At 38.6% G+C, this 19,190-nt stretch overlaps 1 protein-coding gene and 1 long non-coding RNA gene across 2 annotated transcripts in view; one reads left to right on the top strand and one right to left on the bottom strand.

The window, feature by feature from the left end:
- Positions 1–9,537, top strand: part of LOC116641639 — a 43,564-nt gene extending 34,027 nt beyond the window's left edge. Inside the window, exon 4 of the long non-coding RNA XR_004301211.1 lies at positions 8,447–9,537. This is a non-coding gene — a long non-coding RNA (uncharacterized LOC116641639). The remainder of the gene's footprint in view (positions 1–8,446) is intronic.
- MCM8 (minichromosome maintenance 8 homologous recombination repair factor) overlaps positions 1–19,081 on the bottom strand; it is a 39,758-nt gene extending 20,677 nt beyond the window's left edge. The window contains exons 1-7 of the mRNA XM_032419439.1: positions 18,910–19,081; positions 18,500–18,583; positions 16,224–16,306; positions 15,674–15,823; positions 13,889–13,992; positions 12,652–12,850; positions 8,460–8,545 (exon numbers count right to left, since the gene is read on the bottom strand). Of these exons, the coding sequence (XP_032275330.1) occupies positions 8,460–8,545; positions 12,652–12,850; positions 13,889–13,992; positions 15,674–15,823; positions 16,224–16,306; positions 18,500–18,583; positions 18,910–19,057 (854 nt within the window). The 5' untranslated portion in view covers positions 19,058–19,081. The remainder of the gene's footprint in view (positions 1–8,459; positions 8,546–12,651; positions 12,851–13,888; positions 13,993–15,673; positions 15,824–16,223; positions 16,307–18,499; positions 18,584–18,909) is intronic.
- Positions 19,082–19,190: the final 109 nt, after the last annotated feature.

Below are 19,190 nucleotides of genomic sequence, written 5' to 3'. Positions count from 1 at the left end.
CCCTCCCACTCCGCCTGCATTTGTTCCTTCTCTCACTGTGTCTCTCTCTGTCAAATAAATAAATAAAATCTTTAAAAAAAAAAAAAAGAAAAGAATGGCAGGATGAGCATATACACTTGCCTGCCCCTCTCCAAAATGTCCACCAAAATGGTAGTCACCAAGTATAGTAAAGAGAAGTTTTAGGGTGTGCAGAGGTGTTATTGATAAACAAGAGCTCTTGGAATTTTAGAAAACAGCAAGTGGGAAAGTACAGATGAATAAAACAAAATAAAGTCCAAAATACACACAGGGAAAAGTTGCAAGGAACTAAGGGAAGTGAGAAAGTATTGATGAATAAAACAAAATAAAGTCCAAAATACACACAGGAAAAAGTTACAAGGATCTAAGAGAAGTGGGAGCCTTCTAGGTTGGAGTTGGCAGGAATGAAAAGTAGGGAATTCCTTGTTTCTTTTTTTTTTTTTTTTTAAAGATTTTATTTATTTATTTGACAGAGAGAGAGAGAGCACAAGTAGGCAGAGAGGCAGGCAGAGGGAGAGGGAGAAGCAGACTCTCCACTGAGCAGGGAGCCCGACGTGGGGCTCGATCCCAGGACCCTGGGATCATGACCTGAGCCGAAGGCAGCCGCTTAACCGACTGAGCCACCCAGGCGCCCCGGGAATTCCTTCTTTCTTACATAGGTGAAACTTTTCCTCCTTTCAGTAGATGGCTAAAAGGAAACAGGATAATCAACTGAAAGACAAGTCACAAAATAGCTGTTTAGAATTCTTTAGTAGGTGGGTGGATAGGCGGGTAGGCGAAAAATGAGAGCATTCCAGCAAACCAGGCTTTACTGTTTAACAAAAACCAGAGCACTGTTCTAGAGAAATGGATCCATCCACTGTGAGGGGAGCTACAGCATCTAATGAGGGTATCGGAGCTCCAAAATAAAGCCTCATTCTGGCATCCGAGGAGCCCAACTCCAATTCAAAACATATTCATATAGCAAAATTTGATAGTCAAAACCCCTACCTTCTTACCAGGGGGCAGGCCTTATGAGGAAAAAATTCCTACTTACAATATAGCAAAGGAAACCTATCCTACCTAGACCAAATAATTTCTCATTGCTCATCAGATATTTCAGGATGAAATAGCAATAATTCAGGAAAGAGAAGAGCATTAGAAACAAACAAAAAGCTAAGAGTTTTTGAGAAAATCTTACCATCATAAAACAAGAATAAGCGGCTATAAAAAGGGAACTATGGGAAAACAAATGTGAGATAAGGAAAATTAAAAATACGTATATAAAAATCAAAATCTTGCCATTTGCAACGATGTGGATGAACTAGAGGGTATTATGCTAAGAGAAATAAGCCAATCAGAGAAAGACATGTATCAAATGATCTCACTGATATGAGGAATTCTTAATCTCAGGAAACAAACTGAGGGTTGCTGGAGTGGTGGGGTGGGTGGGATGGGGTGGCTGGGTGATGGACATTGGGGAGGGTATGTGCTATGGTGAGCGATGTGAATTGTGTAAGACTGATGAATCACAGACCTGTACCTCTGAAACAAATAATACATTATACGTTAAAAAAAAAAGAAGATAGTAGGAAGGGAAAAATGAAGGGGGGGAAATCGGAGGGGGAGATGAACCATGAGAGACTATGGACTCTGAGAAACAAACTGAGGATTCTAGAGGGGAGGGGGTGGGGAGATGGGTTAGCCTGGTGATGGGTATAAAAGAGGGCACGTATTGAATGGAGCACTGGGTGTTATACGCAAACAATGAATCATGGAACACTACATCAAAAAATAATGATGTAATGTATGGTGATTAACATAACATAATAAAATAAAATTTTTAAAAAATCAAATATTTATAGGAAGAAAACAAAAAAAAAGCCAAAGAAATCTAGAAAATGGCACAGAGAAAGCAAAGGGTGAAAAAAGGTTAAAAGACAGATGAACAGTCCAATGGATGTATCTGATAGGAAGCTGAAGACAGAAAACAAGATATTCTAGAGTCCAAGACAACCCCAGAAAAGGACTGATCACTGTCAAGCAGGATGAAGACACATTTAGATGTACTCCTACTACTTAAGAACACCATAGACAAAAAGATTTCAAAAAGTGGGAAAAGCGCTAAACAACAAAGTTACAGTCCAAATATGAAGCCATTAAAATAGGGGACAATGCAAGGGAGTAGAAGAAAAGACAATTCATTTTGATTTTGACACATGGGTCATTTCTTTGAAAACAACAGAAAACAAAACAACACAGTGACATAAATTACATTTCCTTTTCTTGGCATTTGACCATCTTCCTTGTTTCTTTGTTAAACAAAGATGATCATAAAAATATAAATGCCCTTGTTTTTGTTAGATATGACCTATAGATTAAACAAGGAAGACAATTATGACTGGAAGAGAGAAGTAAACCTTGACAATGTAAAATTAACATCATAGCTGAAAGAAGTCTAGCCGTAGAAGGAGGAGAAGTAAAAGGAAGTGCATCGTTTCTAATGTCCTTGGTTCACAGAGAGTGGGTGAGTAAAGAGAGGGAAGACATGAAAGGATGTTATCTAAAGTTATATATAAGATAAGAAGTTGTGGGAACTGTGGCCTACTACACTGATTTTTAAAAACATTTACACGCATTACCTTAAAACTTTTTTTTTTTTTTTGCCACACTGATATTCCAGTTTAATTATATAGCAATTATACAGCATGAGGTCAGATGCTTAGGGCCTCTCATCCGTCTTCTTTTTACCAACTGAATTAATATCTCCCCCTGCAAGTGCCGCTTGGCTCCCCAGTGCCTGGGGGTGGCCACCTGGAGCCCATCTGATGAAGCCAGTGGCACATGTATTTTCTCATTCCACAGAGGCATCCAGATGGCTTCCACAGTGACTTTATAAAATCTTCTGGGTCAATAGGATTTTTGTTGGCATATGATGGGAACCAAGGCTTTAAACCAACCATGGCTTTGAAAATCCCACAGTTATCGGGCTGGCATTTGTGATCTGTTCCTGGCTTTTTTTTGTAATTTTAATTCCAGGATGATAACATACACTGTTATATTAGTTTCAGGTGTACAATATAGTGATGCAACAATTCTATACATGACTCAGTGCTCATCAGGATGAGCCCCTATTTCACCCATCCCCCCATTCACCTCCCCTCTGGTAACCATCTGTTTGTTCCCTATAGTTAAGATAGTTAAGAATCTGTTTTTTGGTTTGTCTCTTTTTCTCTTTGATCATTTGTTTTGTTTCTTAAATCCACATACGTGTGAAATCGTATGGTATTTGTCTTTCTCTGGCTTATTTCACTTAGCATTATACACTCTAGATAATTTTTTTTTTTTAAAGATTTTATTTATTTATTTGAGAGAGAGAGAGTGAGAAAGAGCATGAGAGGGGAGAGGGTCAGAGGGAGAAGTAGGCTCCCTGATGAGCCGGGAGCCCGACGTGGGACTGGATCCCAGTACTCCAGGATCATGACCCGAGCTGAAGGCAGTCGCTTAACCAACTGAGCCACCCAGGTGCCCCTATACTCTCTAGATCCTCTATGTTGTTGCAAATGGCAAAATCTCATTCATTTTTATGGCTGAGTAACATTCCGTTATATTTACATATAAATATATACAGACACCACATCTTCTTTATCCATTCATCTATCAATGGACCCAGGCTGCCATCAATTATTTTTTAATTTTTTTTTAAACATTTTTTTAAAGATTATTTATTTGAGAGAGAGAATGAGATAGAGAGAGCATGAGAGGGGGGAGGGTCAGAGGGAGAAGCAGACCCCCCGCCGAGCAGGGAGCCCGATGCGGGACTCGATCCTGGGACTCCAGGATCATGACCTGAGCCGAAGGCAGTCGCCTAACCAACTGAGCCACCCAGGAGCCCCTGCCACCAATTATTTTAAATTCTCAAACTTATTTCACAATGGGAGTTGAATTGTGGCTCCCAAAAGATATATCTGGAAAGTTTCTGTTGAACAATGTTAGCTGATAGCCTTATGGGGTTTCCTTTGTATGTAAATGTTTTCTTTTCTCTCACTGCTTTTAAAATGCCCTCTTTATCACAATTTTTTTTTTTTTAACCATTCTAATTACTGTGTATCTTGGTGGACCTCCTTGGGTTGATTTTGTCAGGTACCTTCTGTGCTTCCTATGTCTGTTTCCTTCCCCAGATTTGGTAAGTTTTTGGTTACTATTTCAAGTAAATTTTCTGCCCCCTTTCTCTCTCTTCTTCTGGGATCTCTATAAATGTTATTATGCTTGATGGTGTTACTGAGTTCCCAAAGTCTATTTTCATTTTTTATTATTTTTTCTCTCTCCTGTTCAGCTTTTCATAATCTACCCTCCAGGTCTCTGACCTGTTCTTCTAGTCTACTATTTATTCCCTCTAGTGTATTTTTAATTTCAGTTATTGAGTTCTTCATCTCTGCTTGGCTCTTTTTTATGTTTTCTCTTTGTTGAGAGTCTCACTGAGGTCGTCCACCCTTTCCTCAAGTCCAACAAGTATCTTTATGACCATTACTTTAAACCCTATCAGGCATACTATTTATCTCCGTTTCATTTAGGTCTCTTGCTGTGATTTTGTCCTGTTTTTTCACTTGGGACATATTCCTCTGTCTCCTCATTTTGACTAACTCTCTGTGTCTGTTTCTGTGTTAGGAAAGTCAGCTATGTCTCCTGCTCTTGAAAGTAGTGGCCTTATGAAGAAGAGGTCCTATAATGCCCTGCAGTGCAACGTCTCCTGTTCTTAAGAACTTGGTGCTTCAGGGTTGTCTCCTATGTGTGTTGCGTGTGCCCTACTACTATGGCTGAGACATGTTTGTCTTCAGTCCAGTAGTCTACAATGGTTCTCTTTGCCTGTTGTGGTCAGGGTTTGGTCCCTGTGTTGTTAGTGGGCCAGTCTGGGCCACCCTGGGCTTGAGTTGGGTTGGGCCAGGTGTTTGCCAGAGCTGCAGGAGCACCAAACTGCAGGGCACTCTCCCTGTATTATCCCTTGAGAAGCTTCTATTTGTGGGCAGGGCCTACAGTCAGACCAGATGTCCGTCCCCAGCTTACTGCTGGGGCCAGAGCTGGATTGGTATGAGTGGTTATCTTCCCCTCTCCCCAGAGTAGGAGTCACTTTGGAGTGCTGCTGGCCCATCAGGGCTGCTTGCTCACTTCCACGCTGTGATGTCACTTTGGATGGACTCCTGCAGGAGAACGCAGGGATGATGTGCACAGTGCCAGGAGGTCCACACCAGCCGCTGCACAAGGGGAGCTGCAGCCACTGGGAAAACTCCTGCCCTACTTGGAGAGGCTGAGTCCATAGAAAAGTACATGGGTGGAGTGTGCCATCAGCAAGCTAGGTGGAAGGGGGAGAGTGTTGCACTGTCCTGGTTCCCACAGGTGTCCCTGGATCTAGGCTGGGGGCCAGGGAAGGGGAGATAGCACCCACCAGCTCTTTTGTTCTTGAAGAAGTCTCCCAGTACATGCTCTGAAGTTAATAAACAAATCTCCCTCCTGTATACCCCAAGCATTTTTCAAACTGCTGCTTCTATGCTGTATCTCAGCAGGGCTGTTTGTTGTGTTGTCTCTTTAAGGGCAGGGACTCTGTTTCCTCTCACCATCCAGCTCTCCCAGAGCTGAGCCACTGATTTTTAAAGTTTCAGGTGTTAAGCCCAGCTGATTGTAAGAACTCACAAAATGAGGCCCCTCTGGTTTTCAAAGCCAAAGGTTATGGGTATTCACCTTCCCCACGCAGTTTCCCTGTGCCTGGGGTGCCTGCTGTGGAGGTCTGCTTCTCTCCCCTCCCCACAACTGCTGCGGAGTCCCTCCCTCCCACAGTCCCGTGGATCCGTCTGGCTCCCGACCACATCTCCATCCTTCCTATCCTCCTGGATGTGGCCTCTTCTCTATATTTAGCTGTGGAGAGTCTGTTCTGCCAGTCTTCAGGTTGCTTTTGGGGTTATTTATGCTGATGTGGGTGTTACCTAGTTGTATCCATGGGACCAAGTGAGCTTAGGATCCTCCTACTCTGCTATCTTCTGGAAGTCTTTAAAATTTCTTTAAATAAAATTTCTTCAAAACACTGACAGACTGCAATGAGAAGTCTCAGAATGACACAACATGCTAAGGATGCCTTGCTTTAAAAAATTAGATATCTAGTGTTGTAATGAAAAAAAATTAGATACTTAGACTTTTCTTATTAAAACAGATAAACAGAAAGAAGAAAATAACAATTACTCCGATCTCATTTCCGAGAGTATATTCTCAACATGTTTTTTTAATGTCATTTCAAAATATTCTCCTGCAACATCATATTTGATGGCTACACAATAATCCGTTGTACCATCCTACTTACACTATTTTCTTCAGCTGTTTAGGCTGTTCCCCATGGAAAAAAAACCACACACAACGTGAAAACATACTTTCAGCAAGCTATTTCTTTACATATTGTGACTGTTTTCATCACATAAACTCTTAGAACTAGGACTGCTTCAACTGCAAGGCCTTTGATATATATTGTAAGGTTTTCACTTTGATGCATTCAAGTATTTCAATGCACTAGCTGAGAAACAATAATTCTTTGTGGTCATTCCAAGCTAAGCCTCAGAAAAAAAATGAAACTGATTTACTTTAAATGGCAGGAAGAACTTTCACCTAGGGCAGATAGTCATTTTATATATCTACACATTGGTAGAATAAGACAATAATGTAAGCTAATATTGTACTAACAAAGTTTTACTATAACTTATTCAAAATGAGCTTTAGCAATATCTTACTTTTAAAGAGTCAAGAAAAGGATTTAAATGGCCTCCTTTTTTTTTAAGATTTTTTTTTTTTTTAAGATTTATTTATTATTTTAGAGGGTGGGGAGGGGACGAGGGAGAGAGAGAATCTCAAGCAGACTCCCTGCTGAATATGGAGCCTGACTTGAGGCTCATTCTCATGACCCTGAGATCATGACCTGAGCCAAAACCAAGAGTCAGACGCTTAATCAACTGCACCACCCAGGTGCCCCTAAATGGCCTCCCTTTCTGTTTGATCTCCTAATATCAAGAGATCATCATTCAAATCCAATTAAAATATTAAAGCCTGTTTTCTTGTCTGCTATTTTTATCAGAAAACAAAGAGATTTTGTACAAATAAATGAATTACCCTGGACCTTCTGTTGCACCTATCCTATTGTGAACTGTACAGCTCCTGAGGCCCTCACCACCCCCTTCAGTGGTGAAAGTCCTACGGACCTTCTTTGCACACTCTTGTGCACTAAAAGGGCACAAGATCATGCTCAAGAATCTTAACACAACCCTAAAAAAGAATGAAATCTTGCCATTTGCAACAACATGGAGTTATACGGTATAATGCTAAATGACATAAGCCAATCAGAGAAAGACAAATACCGTATGATTTTTCACTCATATGTGGAATTTAAGAAACAAAACAAATGACCAAGGGAAAAAAAAAAAAGAGAGAGAAACAAACCATGAAACACACTCTTACCTATACAGAACAAACTGTTGATTACCAGGTGGGACGTGGGTGGGATATGGGTGAAACAGGTGAAGGGGATTAAGAGTACACTTATTGTGAGGAGCACTGAGCAATCACTATATTGTACACCTGAAACTAACATAACACTTCATGTTATCTTTGCTGGAATTAAAATTAAAAAAAAAAAATGTAAAAAAAAGTCTCAAACATTTCTTCTTTTATAAAATGGAGAGTTTGAGAAGATCTCAGCATAGTGTACAATTATTATATATGTTAGTCTTAGTCTTTACAGAACAAAAGGAGGTCAAGCTAGGACAGGGCTTGGTAGCAATCCATCTCACTTTTTCTCTAGGTTCTTAGTTTCTCCTGTTTTAGCCAGATTTCTTGGGTAGCACTCTGACTTTAAAACTACCCATTATTTTATAGTCAGGGATGAGTTATGGGACTACAGCCAGATAAAATGGAATAAATTGTTGGGTTAAACACACACACACACACACACACACACACAGAACCATATGACCCGCAAAAAACAGCTTTTAAAAAAAGAAACCTATAGTAAAATGCCTCATAGATAGTGAGAACATGAAATGAAACATGCCCATTTCTAAGGGATTCTTTATTTTAAAACTTCTAAACAACATTTCTATCACCGCTTATGGAAAGAAAATCATACAGCTTTCTTGGTCTACATCCAGTTCAATGAATCACATAAGTGAGAAATAAAATGAACTATTCCTCAGTAGCAAAAGAACATGACACTTGTACTTAAAATCCTTTCTGGAATCTGATACAGAACAAATTTCAAATAAAGACAATTATCATTTCAACATATAAACTCTTAATCAAATAAACCCTTTATTCTATAATTTATCACTGTCTACAAAAAAGACTCACAGTATAATGAAGGAATATTATAGATTTGCTTGGCAGTATGAGAGATCTAAAACCTGTGTTTTATTTATAGTCTGATTGCTTACTTGATTGACTGCCAGTCCATCGTAACCGTGAGAGGAGAGCTACGGAGAGCAGTAAATGACCTCCCTCGACATGTGGGCACAGGACACTGCAACAAGATTAATTCATATCCAGATTTAGATAAACTACAATCACATCTCAGGAAAATGCAAGTTAAAATGCTTGGTCCCAGAATGGTGTTGTAGTAAAATGCACTATGAGCTTAATGAATTTCTATCTCCATCTGCATCAATTCTGTATTACAAGCTTTTGAAGCACTTTTTCAGCTGGTCCCTCTTGATTACTGCTCTTATTCTTTCAGCTGTGGGTGTGCAAGGCTCCTCACAAGCCTCTCACACTGAGCACATATTCCTTCCTTTGTGCACAGTCTCCTGATCCTTGCATGCCCTCTTGCATCCAATCCCATATATCCAGCCCCAAATCTCCCCTTTTCCAAAGTCTTCCTGGGTCTCCTTTAATCCTCAGCTCTCCTATCTCACTTCCTTTTGCACTGTTTGTGTAATATTTATTGTACCACAGAGACAATCCTCAACAAGCAAGTGAGTTGTGTTCAAGTATTTAAAAGTCCCTTGTTTCCTATTTGGACCTCAAGATGCATTTATAAATTCAGAGATTGTGGCCGACTATATTTTCCAAATATGGTTGCAACAGTATCTCCCCATGACCCTTTCTAGAACCTTCCCACTTAGTCATCAAGAGATGGAGTCTAATTTCCCTCTCCTGGGATCTGGACAGGGTTATGACTCACTTTATAACCAACAGAAGTGATGACACCTGATTTCTGAGGCTAGCTCAAAAGAGGCAAAGCCATTTTCTCCTGAGAGCTGGACCTGTTTCTTGAAGCTCTCAGCAGCCATGTGAGCAGACTGAGTATCCTGAGCTGCCATACTGTGTACAAGAAGCCAAAACCAGCCCAGAGAGACAGGAGGAGAGATGCCCAGCCAGCCCCTAACCACTCCAGCCTCCTGCTGTTCAGCGCTATCCACCACTTGACTACAACTCCATAAGAGACCTACATGCAGAACTACCTGGCCAAAGATGTCCATCGACAGATGAATGGATAAAGAAGATGTGGTATATATATATATATACAATGGAATATTATGCAGCCATCAAAAGGAATGAGATCTTGCCATTTGCAACAACGTGGATGGAACTGGAGGGCGTTATGCTGAGCGAAATAAGTCAATCAGAGAAAGACATGTATCATATGACCTCACTGATATGAGGAATTCTTAATCTCAGGAAACAAACTGAGGGTTGCTGGAGTGGGGGGTGGGGTGGGAGGGATGGGGTGGCTGGGTGATAGACATTGGGGAGGGTATGTGCTATGGTGAGCGCTGTGAATTATGCAAGACTGTTGAATCTCAGATCTGTACCTCTGAAACAAATAATGCAATATATGTTAAGAAAGAAAAAAAGAAGAAGAAGAATGTAGCGGCAGGGGAAGAATGAAGGGGGGGAAATCGGAAGGGGAGATGAACCATGAGAGACGATGGACTCTGAAAAACAAACTGAGGGTTCTAGAGGGGAGGGAGGTGGGAGGATGGGTTAGCCTGGTGATGGGTATTAAAGAGGGCACGTTCTGCATGGAGCACAGGGTGTTATGCACAAACAATGAATCATGGAACACTACATCAAAAAATAATGATGTAATGTATGGTGATTAACATAACAATAAAAAAATTAAAAAAAAAAAAAGAACTACCTGGCCAAGCAGTTCTTCCAAACTTCGGACTAACAGAAACCATGAGAAATAATTAAATGACTGTTGTTATTTTGAGCCACTTAGTTTTAAGGTGATTTGTTATACAGTAATGACTAAAACACGGATCTCCTGAACAACTTTTTGGTCAATTCATGGAAGTTCAGACACAAGCAGAACCTCTTCACACTAGTGTTCATCTTACCAGTCAGCATTACTACCCACTATATTGGAGGGCATGGAAATACCTTGACCAAATACAGTTTAAAGAAAATATCCAGTAAGTCAGGATCGAAATTCTGGCCTCTGAATTAAAGGCAGAGCCTGAACCCTAACCCAGACAAACAGTAGATGACACTCATTTACCAACACCACTGATTATTCAGAACCAATAGCCGAACTCACACACCCTATTCTTCTTGTAAGAGAAGGGAACCTTACAAATTTCAATTTGTGTAAAAATGTAATAAGTGTAAAATTTATTAAAGTCCAAGGATGATAAAGGCAACTCTGGAAAAGAACAGATATGGTAAGTCTCCCTGCCTTATCAAAAATTTTAATGAGATCAATGTAAATAGAATTGTACAGAGCTGGTACAGGTCCAGTGAAATGAAATGGACTCACATGTCTACAGGACAGTGTACCATAGAGGAAACAATACACGTCAGTAGGAATACAGGGCTTAATTAATAAATGGTGACAACTGGCTTTTCACTTAAAAGAACAAAATTAAATCCTTAGCTTTAGGCCATTCCCAAGATTAAATTCCTGATGACAAAAATCTAAATATAAAAATGAAACTTAAGAGTATTAAAAGAAAATGTAAGAGATATGTTTATAATGCTCAAGTGAAGAAGGCTTTTTTTTTTTTAAAGGTTTTATTTATTTATTTGTGAGAGAGAGAGAGAGAGCACAAGCAGGGGGAAGTGGCAGGCAGAGGGAGAAGCAGGCTTCCTGCTGAGCAAGGAGCCCGAAAAGGGACTCGATCCCAGGACTCCGGGATCATGACCTGAGCCGAAGGCAGATGCTTAACCGTCTGAGCCACCCAGGTGCCCCAGTGAAGAAGGCTTTTTAAGCAGGGCATAAAACGTAAGTCACAAGGGAAAAAAACTGATCAATTTAACCATGTCAAAATGTAAAACCAGAGAACAAAAAATATACCACAAAGTTAAAAGATAAAGCAAATACTGGGAGAAGATATCTGTAATATATATAATCAATGATTAGTATCTAGAATTCATAAAGAACTCCTATCAATAGCATAAACAGAAAAATAAGATTTAAACAGAAAATTCAATAAAGGAAATTGAATGGCCAATAAAGATGTGAAAAGATGTTCAACTACAACAGAAATTGGTATAAATACCATTTATACCAATCAGACTGGCAAAATTTAAAAAGTCTTACGATACCAAATGTAAATGAGACTACAGGGCAACGGTCATTGTTTAACACTACCAACAGAGGTGTGAGCTGGGACCAACACTCTGGCAAGTCGTTTTACAACATCTAATACTTAACAATAAGTATATCCCACAACTGAGAAATTCCTCTGCTAAGGAGACACATGCAAGAATGTTCTCTACAGCATCATATAACTGTAAAAAACTGGACACAACATAAATGTCCACCAGGAGAATGGATAGTGACTATGCATTCAATGGAGTACTCTATAATGGTAAAGGTGAAAGAATTAGATATGTATTAAGATAGGTAAAGTGCAAAATAACCAAGTGAAAAAAAAAAATTTGCAGAATGTTACATTCGGTATACCATTTATGTAAAAACATACAACAAAACAAACCCTACACATATAGTCAGGTTTGAGAATGCAGAATGGAAGAATACATGCCAATTTCAGAAGAGTGGCTGCCTCTGAGGAAGGAAAAAAGTGAGTGGAACCAGGGAGGGCAACAAAGAGACTTCAACTTTAATTCTAATACTTAATATCTTATGTCTAAAAAATTAAGCTAAAATCACAAAGTATTAATATTTGCCAACCATAATGGTGGGTATACAAATATTCTCTCCACTTTTCTATGGCTTTAAGATCTATAGTCTAAAAAAAGTTAATAAAGAAAAAAGGAACACATCACTTTCAAACAGCAGAATAAAGGAAACATAACTTGGTATGTATACCCATTAAGTCAAAATATAAAAATATGAATAAAAAGAATACACATTAACTTCAGGATAATGATTATCTCTGAGAATGGTACAAGCAAGGGGGTACAAAAGAAACACTAATCACATCAGTAATATTTTATATCTTTAAAAATATATCTGGAACTGGCAAAATGTAAATTCTGGGTGGTGATTAGAGAAATGTTTTATTTCTTTATTTTCTATATCCTGAAGTATTTCATAATTTAAAAACTGAAAATTAAAAATAAAAATAAGCTCTGTGTTCAGAAACACTGGGAAATGTTTTCTGTAAACTGATTTGCCTTCTTTGCCAAGATAAATAATTTAGTTAAAGAACACATTACCTTTGTGGGAAGATTATATTTTCCATCTGGAAGAGAAAAACCTTGAACTTCTCCACATGCAGCACAAAGAAAAGCCATCTTGGTGCAAAGAGGCTTTATATTACTGACACGAACCACTGTCCCTCTCAGAGCGATGTATTTTCCGTAGTAATTTGCCCGGACATTCTTGAGCTGTGTCAACGGCTCATAGTTATAGACCCTAAAAACAAAAACAAGAATGTATTTATCTATGAATTTACAAGTGAACCAACAGTGGACATTATTTGTATTTTCACAACTTCCTTTTAGGAGCAACTGGAGTTCTCCAACCACATCATCCCTATATATCAGAAAATTCACAAGAATTAAATCATTCCTAAAAATTAAAACATGCTAAACCTTCCCTTTTCTTATTTCATTAGGCTACTCTCTAAAAGAGAAAAGGAAAAAAATAATGCCAACAGAAAAATTTTGGCAACAAAAAAAGTGACTTTTCAGTTTCTAACTTCTTTTTCAAGAACTATTACACAATGTCTTCCATAAATTCTGGAAAAGAAAAAGAAAACCCTGATGATTCATCTCTTCTACCTTATTCATCTCTTCTAATGAAAATTCTTCCTTATTCATCTCTTCTACCTTATTCATCTCTTCTAATGAAAATTTAAAATCTTAACGATGAATTAAAGAAAAACAAAATTCCATTTGTTCTATATCTAATAGAAACCTAGTAATTTCAACAAAGTATAATCATACCACTTAGTATATTACATAAAGTATCAATTTAAATAGCAGGGACTTGGTAAGTATACACCCAAAATCAATGTTTACAAAAATGTGAAGGTTGGGAAATCACCTTATTTAGGCAAGAGAAGTTTATTTTTGTCATGATCTCTGAAGATTTCTCAGTGGGTTCACTTGGGTGTTATAACCAATGAGAATGGCAAAGAACGCATACCCTTTTTTACTGATTTCTTTGGCTTTATAAAATAAGGTTCTCATTTTTTTTTTAAGATTTTATTTATTTGACAGAGACACAGCGAGAGAGGGAACACAAGCAGGAGGAGTGGGAGAGGGAGAAGCAGGCTTCCCGCCGAGCAGGGAGCCCGATGCGGGGCTCGTTTCCAGGACCCCGGGATCATGACCTGAGCCGAAGGCAGACGCTTAATGACTGAGCCACCCAGGCACCCCAATGTTCTCATTCTTAAACAGTCTTAAATGCCAGATTCTAAATAATACTTTAATACCAGCAAATCCTCACCTTGCATGAATGTGTGGTACATTTACCATTGTTTCCCCATCCCTAGACAATCCTTCTTGGGCTTGTAATTCAGCTGCATGCCTTTCAAGGTCCCTAGTTAATACCTAAACAGGACAGGTATTTACTTAAAAGGTGGAAAACAAAACATCCTCTTGAAGCAGAACTCTTTCATAGAAAATATGAAGTTTATGAATATAAATAGTTCAAAGCAGAATATTAACAGAACTCTAACAGCCCTTTAAAATTCTGATATTTAATTGTGACTACTTATTTTATAGTGGATTGTTTTACCTGGGATTTTGTGATCCCTGGACTGGAAAACTCCAGCATCCCTATCTACTACTTTCTGTCCAAAATAAGCTTAATAGTAAAAGTCCTTACAGTAATCCTCAAAGCTATTACCTCCTAGACAGGCTCTGGTGAAAACATATTTTCTACTTCTCCATATTCAGTGATTTATTAAGATAGAGAAAATAAAAATGACTTTTGAAATACCCAATACCCGCTCCCTTGGCATTTGACATTAAATAAATATTTAATAACCTCTTGTACACAAAGCAGTATGCTGACAACCTAAGAGTGAAAATAATATCCACATATATAGCTATAATTGTTATAAAGACCATAAAGATTTAGAGACAAAATACTATGCAAGTTTTGAAAAAGGGTCATGAGAAAGGTTTCATGGAGAGATAACAGTGTCAGGCCCCCCCAAATTTGGATATGCAATGCAAGGGGCATTCCATGGTTAAGGAATAGCATGTGCAAGAGACCAGACTATTGAAAGAATCCTGGGGAGAGCTCAGCTTAGCTGAATGGTAGTGCGTGAAAGTGGGGGAGGAAGGTGAACCAGATCATGGAAGGCCTTCAACGCCACAGAAAGGATTTAGATTTCACTTTGCTGCAGTTTCCAAAGACAGATCATGTTTTACCATGTATAGCAACAGTAGCGACAATTTTGGAAACATAATGAAGATTTAAGACTGATGCAGTAAGGGTGAAAAGAGGTGGATTTAAGAGATATTTTAGAAATAGAAATGAAAGAATGTGGTGACTTGGATACGAAGAACTAATGAGAGGAGTCTGAAGACAACACCAAGGTTTCCAGTCTCCGGTACCAGCAGCGTACATATCTTTGTAATGAACGATTCCTTGCGCCTGGCTACCATTACCTCCTCTGCTTTATGTACCATCTCTACAAAGGCTTCCTCTGAGCTTTCCCCATTCCTCCCCAATCGCTGAGGGTCTTATCTTTATCTCTGAATGCAGTCAGTACTTTATCGTGCCTGTTCTGAGATGTTATTACTCTTTACCTTGAAGCACTTATTCCTTTGCCAGCCTAAATACTTTCACACACGTTTTGTCAACTGACCCTGAGAAAAAGTCAGGCAGGCACAGCACATATTATTATTTTCAGCTTATATATGGGGACACTCAGGGAGAGTAAATGACTTGCCTCATGTCAAAGAACCTAAATCTGAGGTTGCTTTCCAAGTTCGTAACTGATAACATGATCCTTGTCTTATCTTCCCTATGAGATTGTTTCCAAGGAGCTCTTTAATTTCTGTGTTATCTTCAATAGACTAATTCAAATAAATTAAAATAAATGTCATATTTAGATAAGCTGTTGTATACAGAATGAATGGTATTTTTTAGGACAGGATTGCAACCTTTCAGTTCTAGCCAATGTCTGTTGGTTAAAAACTAAGTATCTTTTTGAGAAGGTACTGTTATTGTAAAATCTTCCTTTAAAATTTTGACAGTCTGCACAAGAGAAGTCTTTACCTGATGTATTGCCAGACCCATGCAAGCCAAGGTTTTCTCAGGTGTATCCCTCAACTCATTTGCTATATTTGGTACCAAGTCAGCCATTTCATCGTCTTCTGTCAGTTCTTTAAAATCCACCAAAATACTTCCCTTTCTTTCTATTTCATCCTATAAAATATCAAGGCATGAAAACATGATGGCTTTTTTGGAGTCAACTATCATAACTAAACATTCAATTACACACTTTGAAAAAATATATATTTATATGGTGATAACAATGAGTAAGTACAGTAAGTTTTGTACCACTTAAAGTATTTAAAATATATTAATTTATTTATGCCTCTTAACAACCCTCAGTGGTATTAATACTATTATGCCCAACTTATACATGAGAAAACCAAGGTTCAAAGAACATAAGTAATACACTAAAGTCCATACTGCAGCTAAGTGGTAAAGATGGGATCTGGATCAAGGCTGTCTGGCTGCACCATCTACTGATCACTAGCACCTCAAATATACTGTTCTAGAAGACAACAGGATTAGTAGCTTTGTTGTACAGGAATCTTACCTTATCATATAAATCAATACGCCTTGTGAAAAAATTTTCAAATGCTTGAATCTTCTGAATGAAAGGAGAGCTATTGCTGTAAACTAATCCAACAAAATGGCATTAGCACTAATAATCACGTGTAGAGACATATTTTTCATGAGACGGGAGAAACACTGTATACATGGTAGATGACTTTTTCCAATTACTTGCATTCTGATCACATTTACATAAGTATATAGGTAAGTACTGAGTGAATAGTTAAGATTCTAAAACAAGTTTAGGTCTGCATAATCTTAAATGCAAATAGGAAGTGACTTTTTTTTTTTAAGATTTTATTTATTCATTCGAGACACAGAGATAGAGAGAGAGAGAGACAGAGAGAGAGAGAGCATGAGCAGGGGGTGAGGCAGAGGGAGAAGCAGGCTCCCCGCTGAGCCAGGAGCCGGATGTGGGGCTCGATCCCAGGACCCTGGGATCATGACCCGAGCCAAAGGCATATGCCTAACCGTCTGAGCCACCCAGGCACCCCAGGAAGTGACTCTCTCTAAAAGCACCAATATCTGGGAATCTTAGTACTGAGCCTTTGACACTTAATAGGACCTAGTAGTTCAAATAGCTTACATAATAAAGTTTAAAATGAAAATTATAATAAAGCCAAAACTAGACACATGAACTAAATAAATTATTCAGAAACAGAGCTAAAGACAATCAGTCTTTGCAAAGTAAATTCTACTAGTCCATATTGCCACATCCTGAAATGAGAGGAGACAGACCACTACTTCACTCTGGTCCTAAAACCTTTATCCTGGAAGTTCTATAACATTTTCAAATTGGTCTCCCACAGAGAAATAATACCGTGAAGTAGTTTGGAAATATAGAGGATATAAACCTAAGGTATCTCCTGAACTCCATCTTTAGGACCAGTCTAAAGATCACTTCTAGTGTTCTGGGCTAACAGCTAGCTAATGCATCCTAAAGCAGCAAAAGACACATCAGTTATGAAACACATCTGTGTATATAATAGAAAAAAACAGACTCTCAATACAGAAAACATTTGTAAAGCACTTTATTCATTCACCAAATGAATACTGAGTGCCTGGTATGGGGCAAGGTCTTTGCCCTCTTAAAGAAGTACACAATCTAGTGGGAAAATAACCCATAGATATATACGCACATATAACCCATAACTAATAAAAGACATAACATAGAAACTGTTAAGAATGCAGAAAAGAGGGGCACCTGAGTGGCTCAGTCGTTAAGCGTCTGCCTTCAGCTCAGGTCATAATCCCAGGGTCCTGGGATCGAGCCCTGCATCCGGCTCCTGGCTCAGCGGGGAGCCTGCTTCTCCCTCTCCCACTCCCCGTTTGTGTTCCCTCTCTCGCTGTGTCTCTCTCTGTCAAATAAATAAATAAAATCTTAAAAAAAAAAAAAAAAAGAATGCAGAAAAGACTAGTCTCCAAACCTATAAAGACAAGTATATGATGCTAGCTGATGTTCTTGATTATAAAAGGGGAGATTCCTTAAGTGTGTTTCTACACAAACCTGTGTTGGTGGTCTCTCGGTTCCAAGCCCACCCCTCCATTTTCTGCTCTGTGATGCTATGATCGAGATCTACACAGTGCATTTCCCAGACTCCCTCTAGGTTCTGCCAATTGCAGGCACTTTAAAGACTGGAAGGTGGCAAGAAAGAAAGATTTTTTGTTTCTAATTCTTTTCAGCATCTCTTCAGCTGGAGAAAGTAGCTATAGTTCCAGCCTCCAGCTCTGAGCATCAACTGTGTAATCGTCCCACCAGAGTTATCACCAACAAGCAGCTTCATTCACTGCAGTGGTCTGAGCACAGGTGTGAAGGGCACCCTTCAGAGGTCCAAGCACAGCTTTGTAGGGTACCCCTCAGTGGCTGAAGCAACAGCCCTTCCTTTGAATTCCTAGGTCCTGGCCACTTCAGAACTTCTTACCTTTTGTACCCTCAGCCATAAGGATGGTTGCTGCTTCCAGAAGTTATTATTATCTGGGGGCTTACCTCAATGTTTCCCTTTTGCTCTTTAGACTTCCATCTGTGTATTTTAATTCCCTGTATTAAATCCCCTTTTTGAAATACCTAGTGAGGTTTCTCCTTTCCTGATATAAAACCTAAAATATTCTTGAAACAAACATGATTTAATTGTTTGGGTGAACTAAAATTGAAGAAGGTGGCATCTATCAGTAAGCCAAATGATAGTAATATGAGATGTAACATCCAAAGACAAGTTAAGAAAATAGAATTTATGGTACTTTCTGTACTTTCAACTCTACCTTCAGAGAAATAAAGCTTCCAGCCTTTATATGGTATTAACTGATCCAATGTTGATTGTAGTAGCAAAGTCTGTGATGTTTGTTCTGAAAACAAAACAAAACAAAACAAAACAACCAGAATACTAGGTCGGCAGAAATAGTATATGTGCTATCAAAGCAAGCACTAGGTCAGGAGAAATAGAATTTTTTTTCCAACTTGCTTCTCCTTCCAGGATTGAGAAGCTGACATGATATTAGTAGTTACAGGTTAAGTTAGAGGTTTCAGTAAAAATTTTGGATCTTAATGTTTGAATACTACTTTAAGGAGTAACATCAAATAAGACTGAAATTTAAGTTAAACTGCTTTGTAGGACAGGCATAGTTTCCTTTGTGGAGGAAAAAAATATTGAACAATCCTTGTCCTCCCCTACCAGAAGTATGTTTTCTCATGGTTTTATTCAGGTCAGGTCTGCGTTCTCTCTCTCTCCATTTTCCTGTGAAGCTCCCACCACCTCTTCCTCTTTTCCAGCTTTGAAATCTTCCTCGTCCAAATCCTCTGCCTCTATAGTCTCCATTCATATTTTCTGAAAGACCAAGATCTTCATCAAGATTACAGTGAAAATAGTGATAAGAATGTATTAACATAATCTTTAAAAAAACAAATTATAACTCAATAAAGCTGTTAAAAAGAAAAAAATAATAAAAGTTACAT

This window comes from Phoca vitulina, unplaced genomic scaffold (genome assembly GCF_004348235.1).
Source record: "Phoca vitulina isolate PV1807 unplaced genomic scaffold, GSC_HSeal_1.0 scaffold22, whole genome shotgun sequence".
NCBI classification, from domain to species: Eukaryota; Metazoa; Chordata; class Mammalia; order Carnivora; family Phocidae; genus Phoca; species Phoca vitulina.
This window is presented reverse-complemented; position numbering and strand designations above follow the sequence as displayed.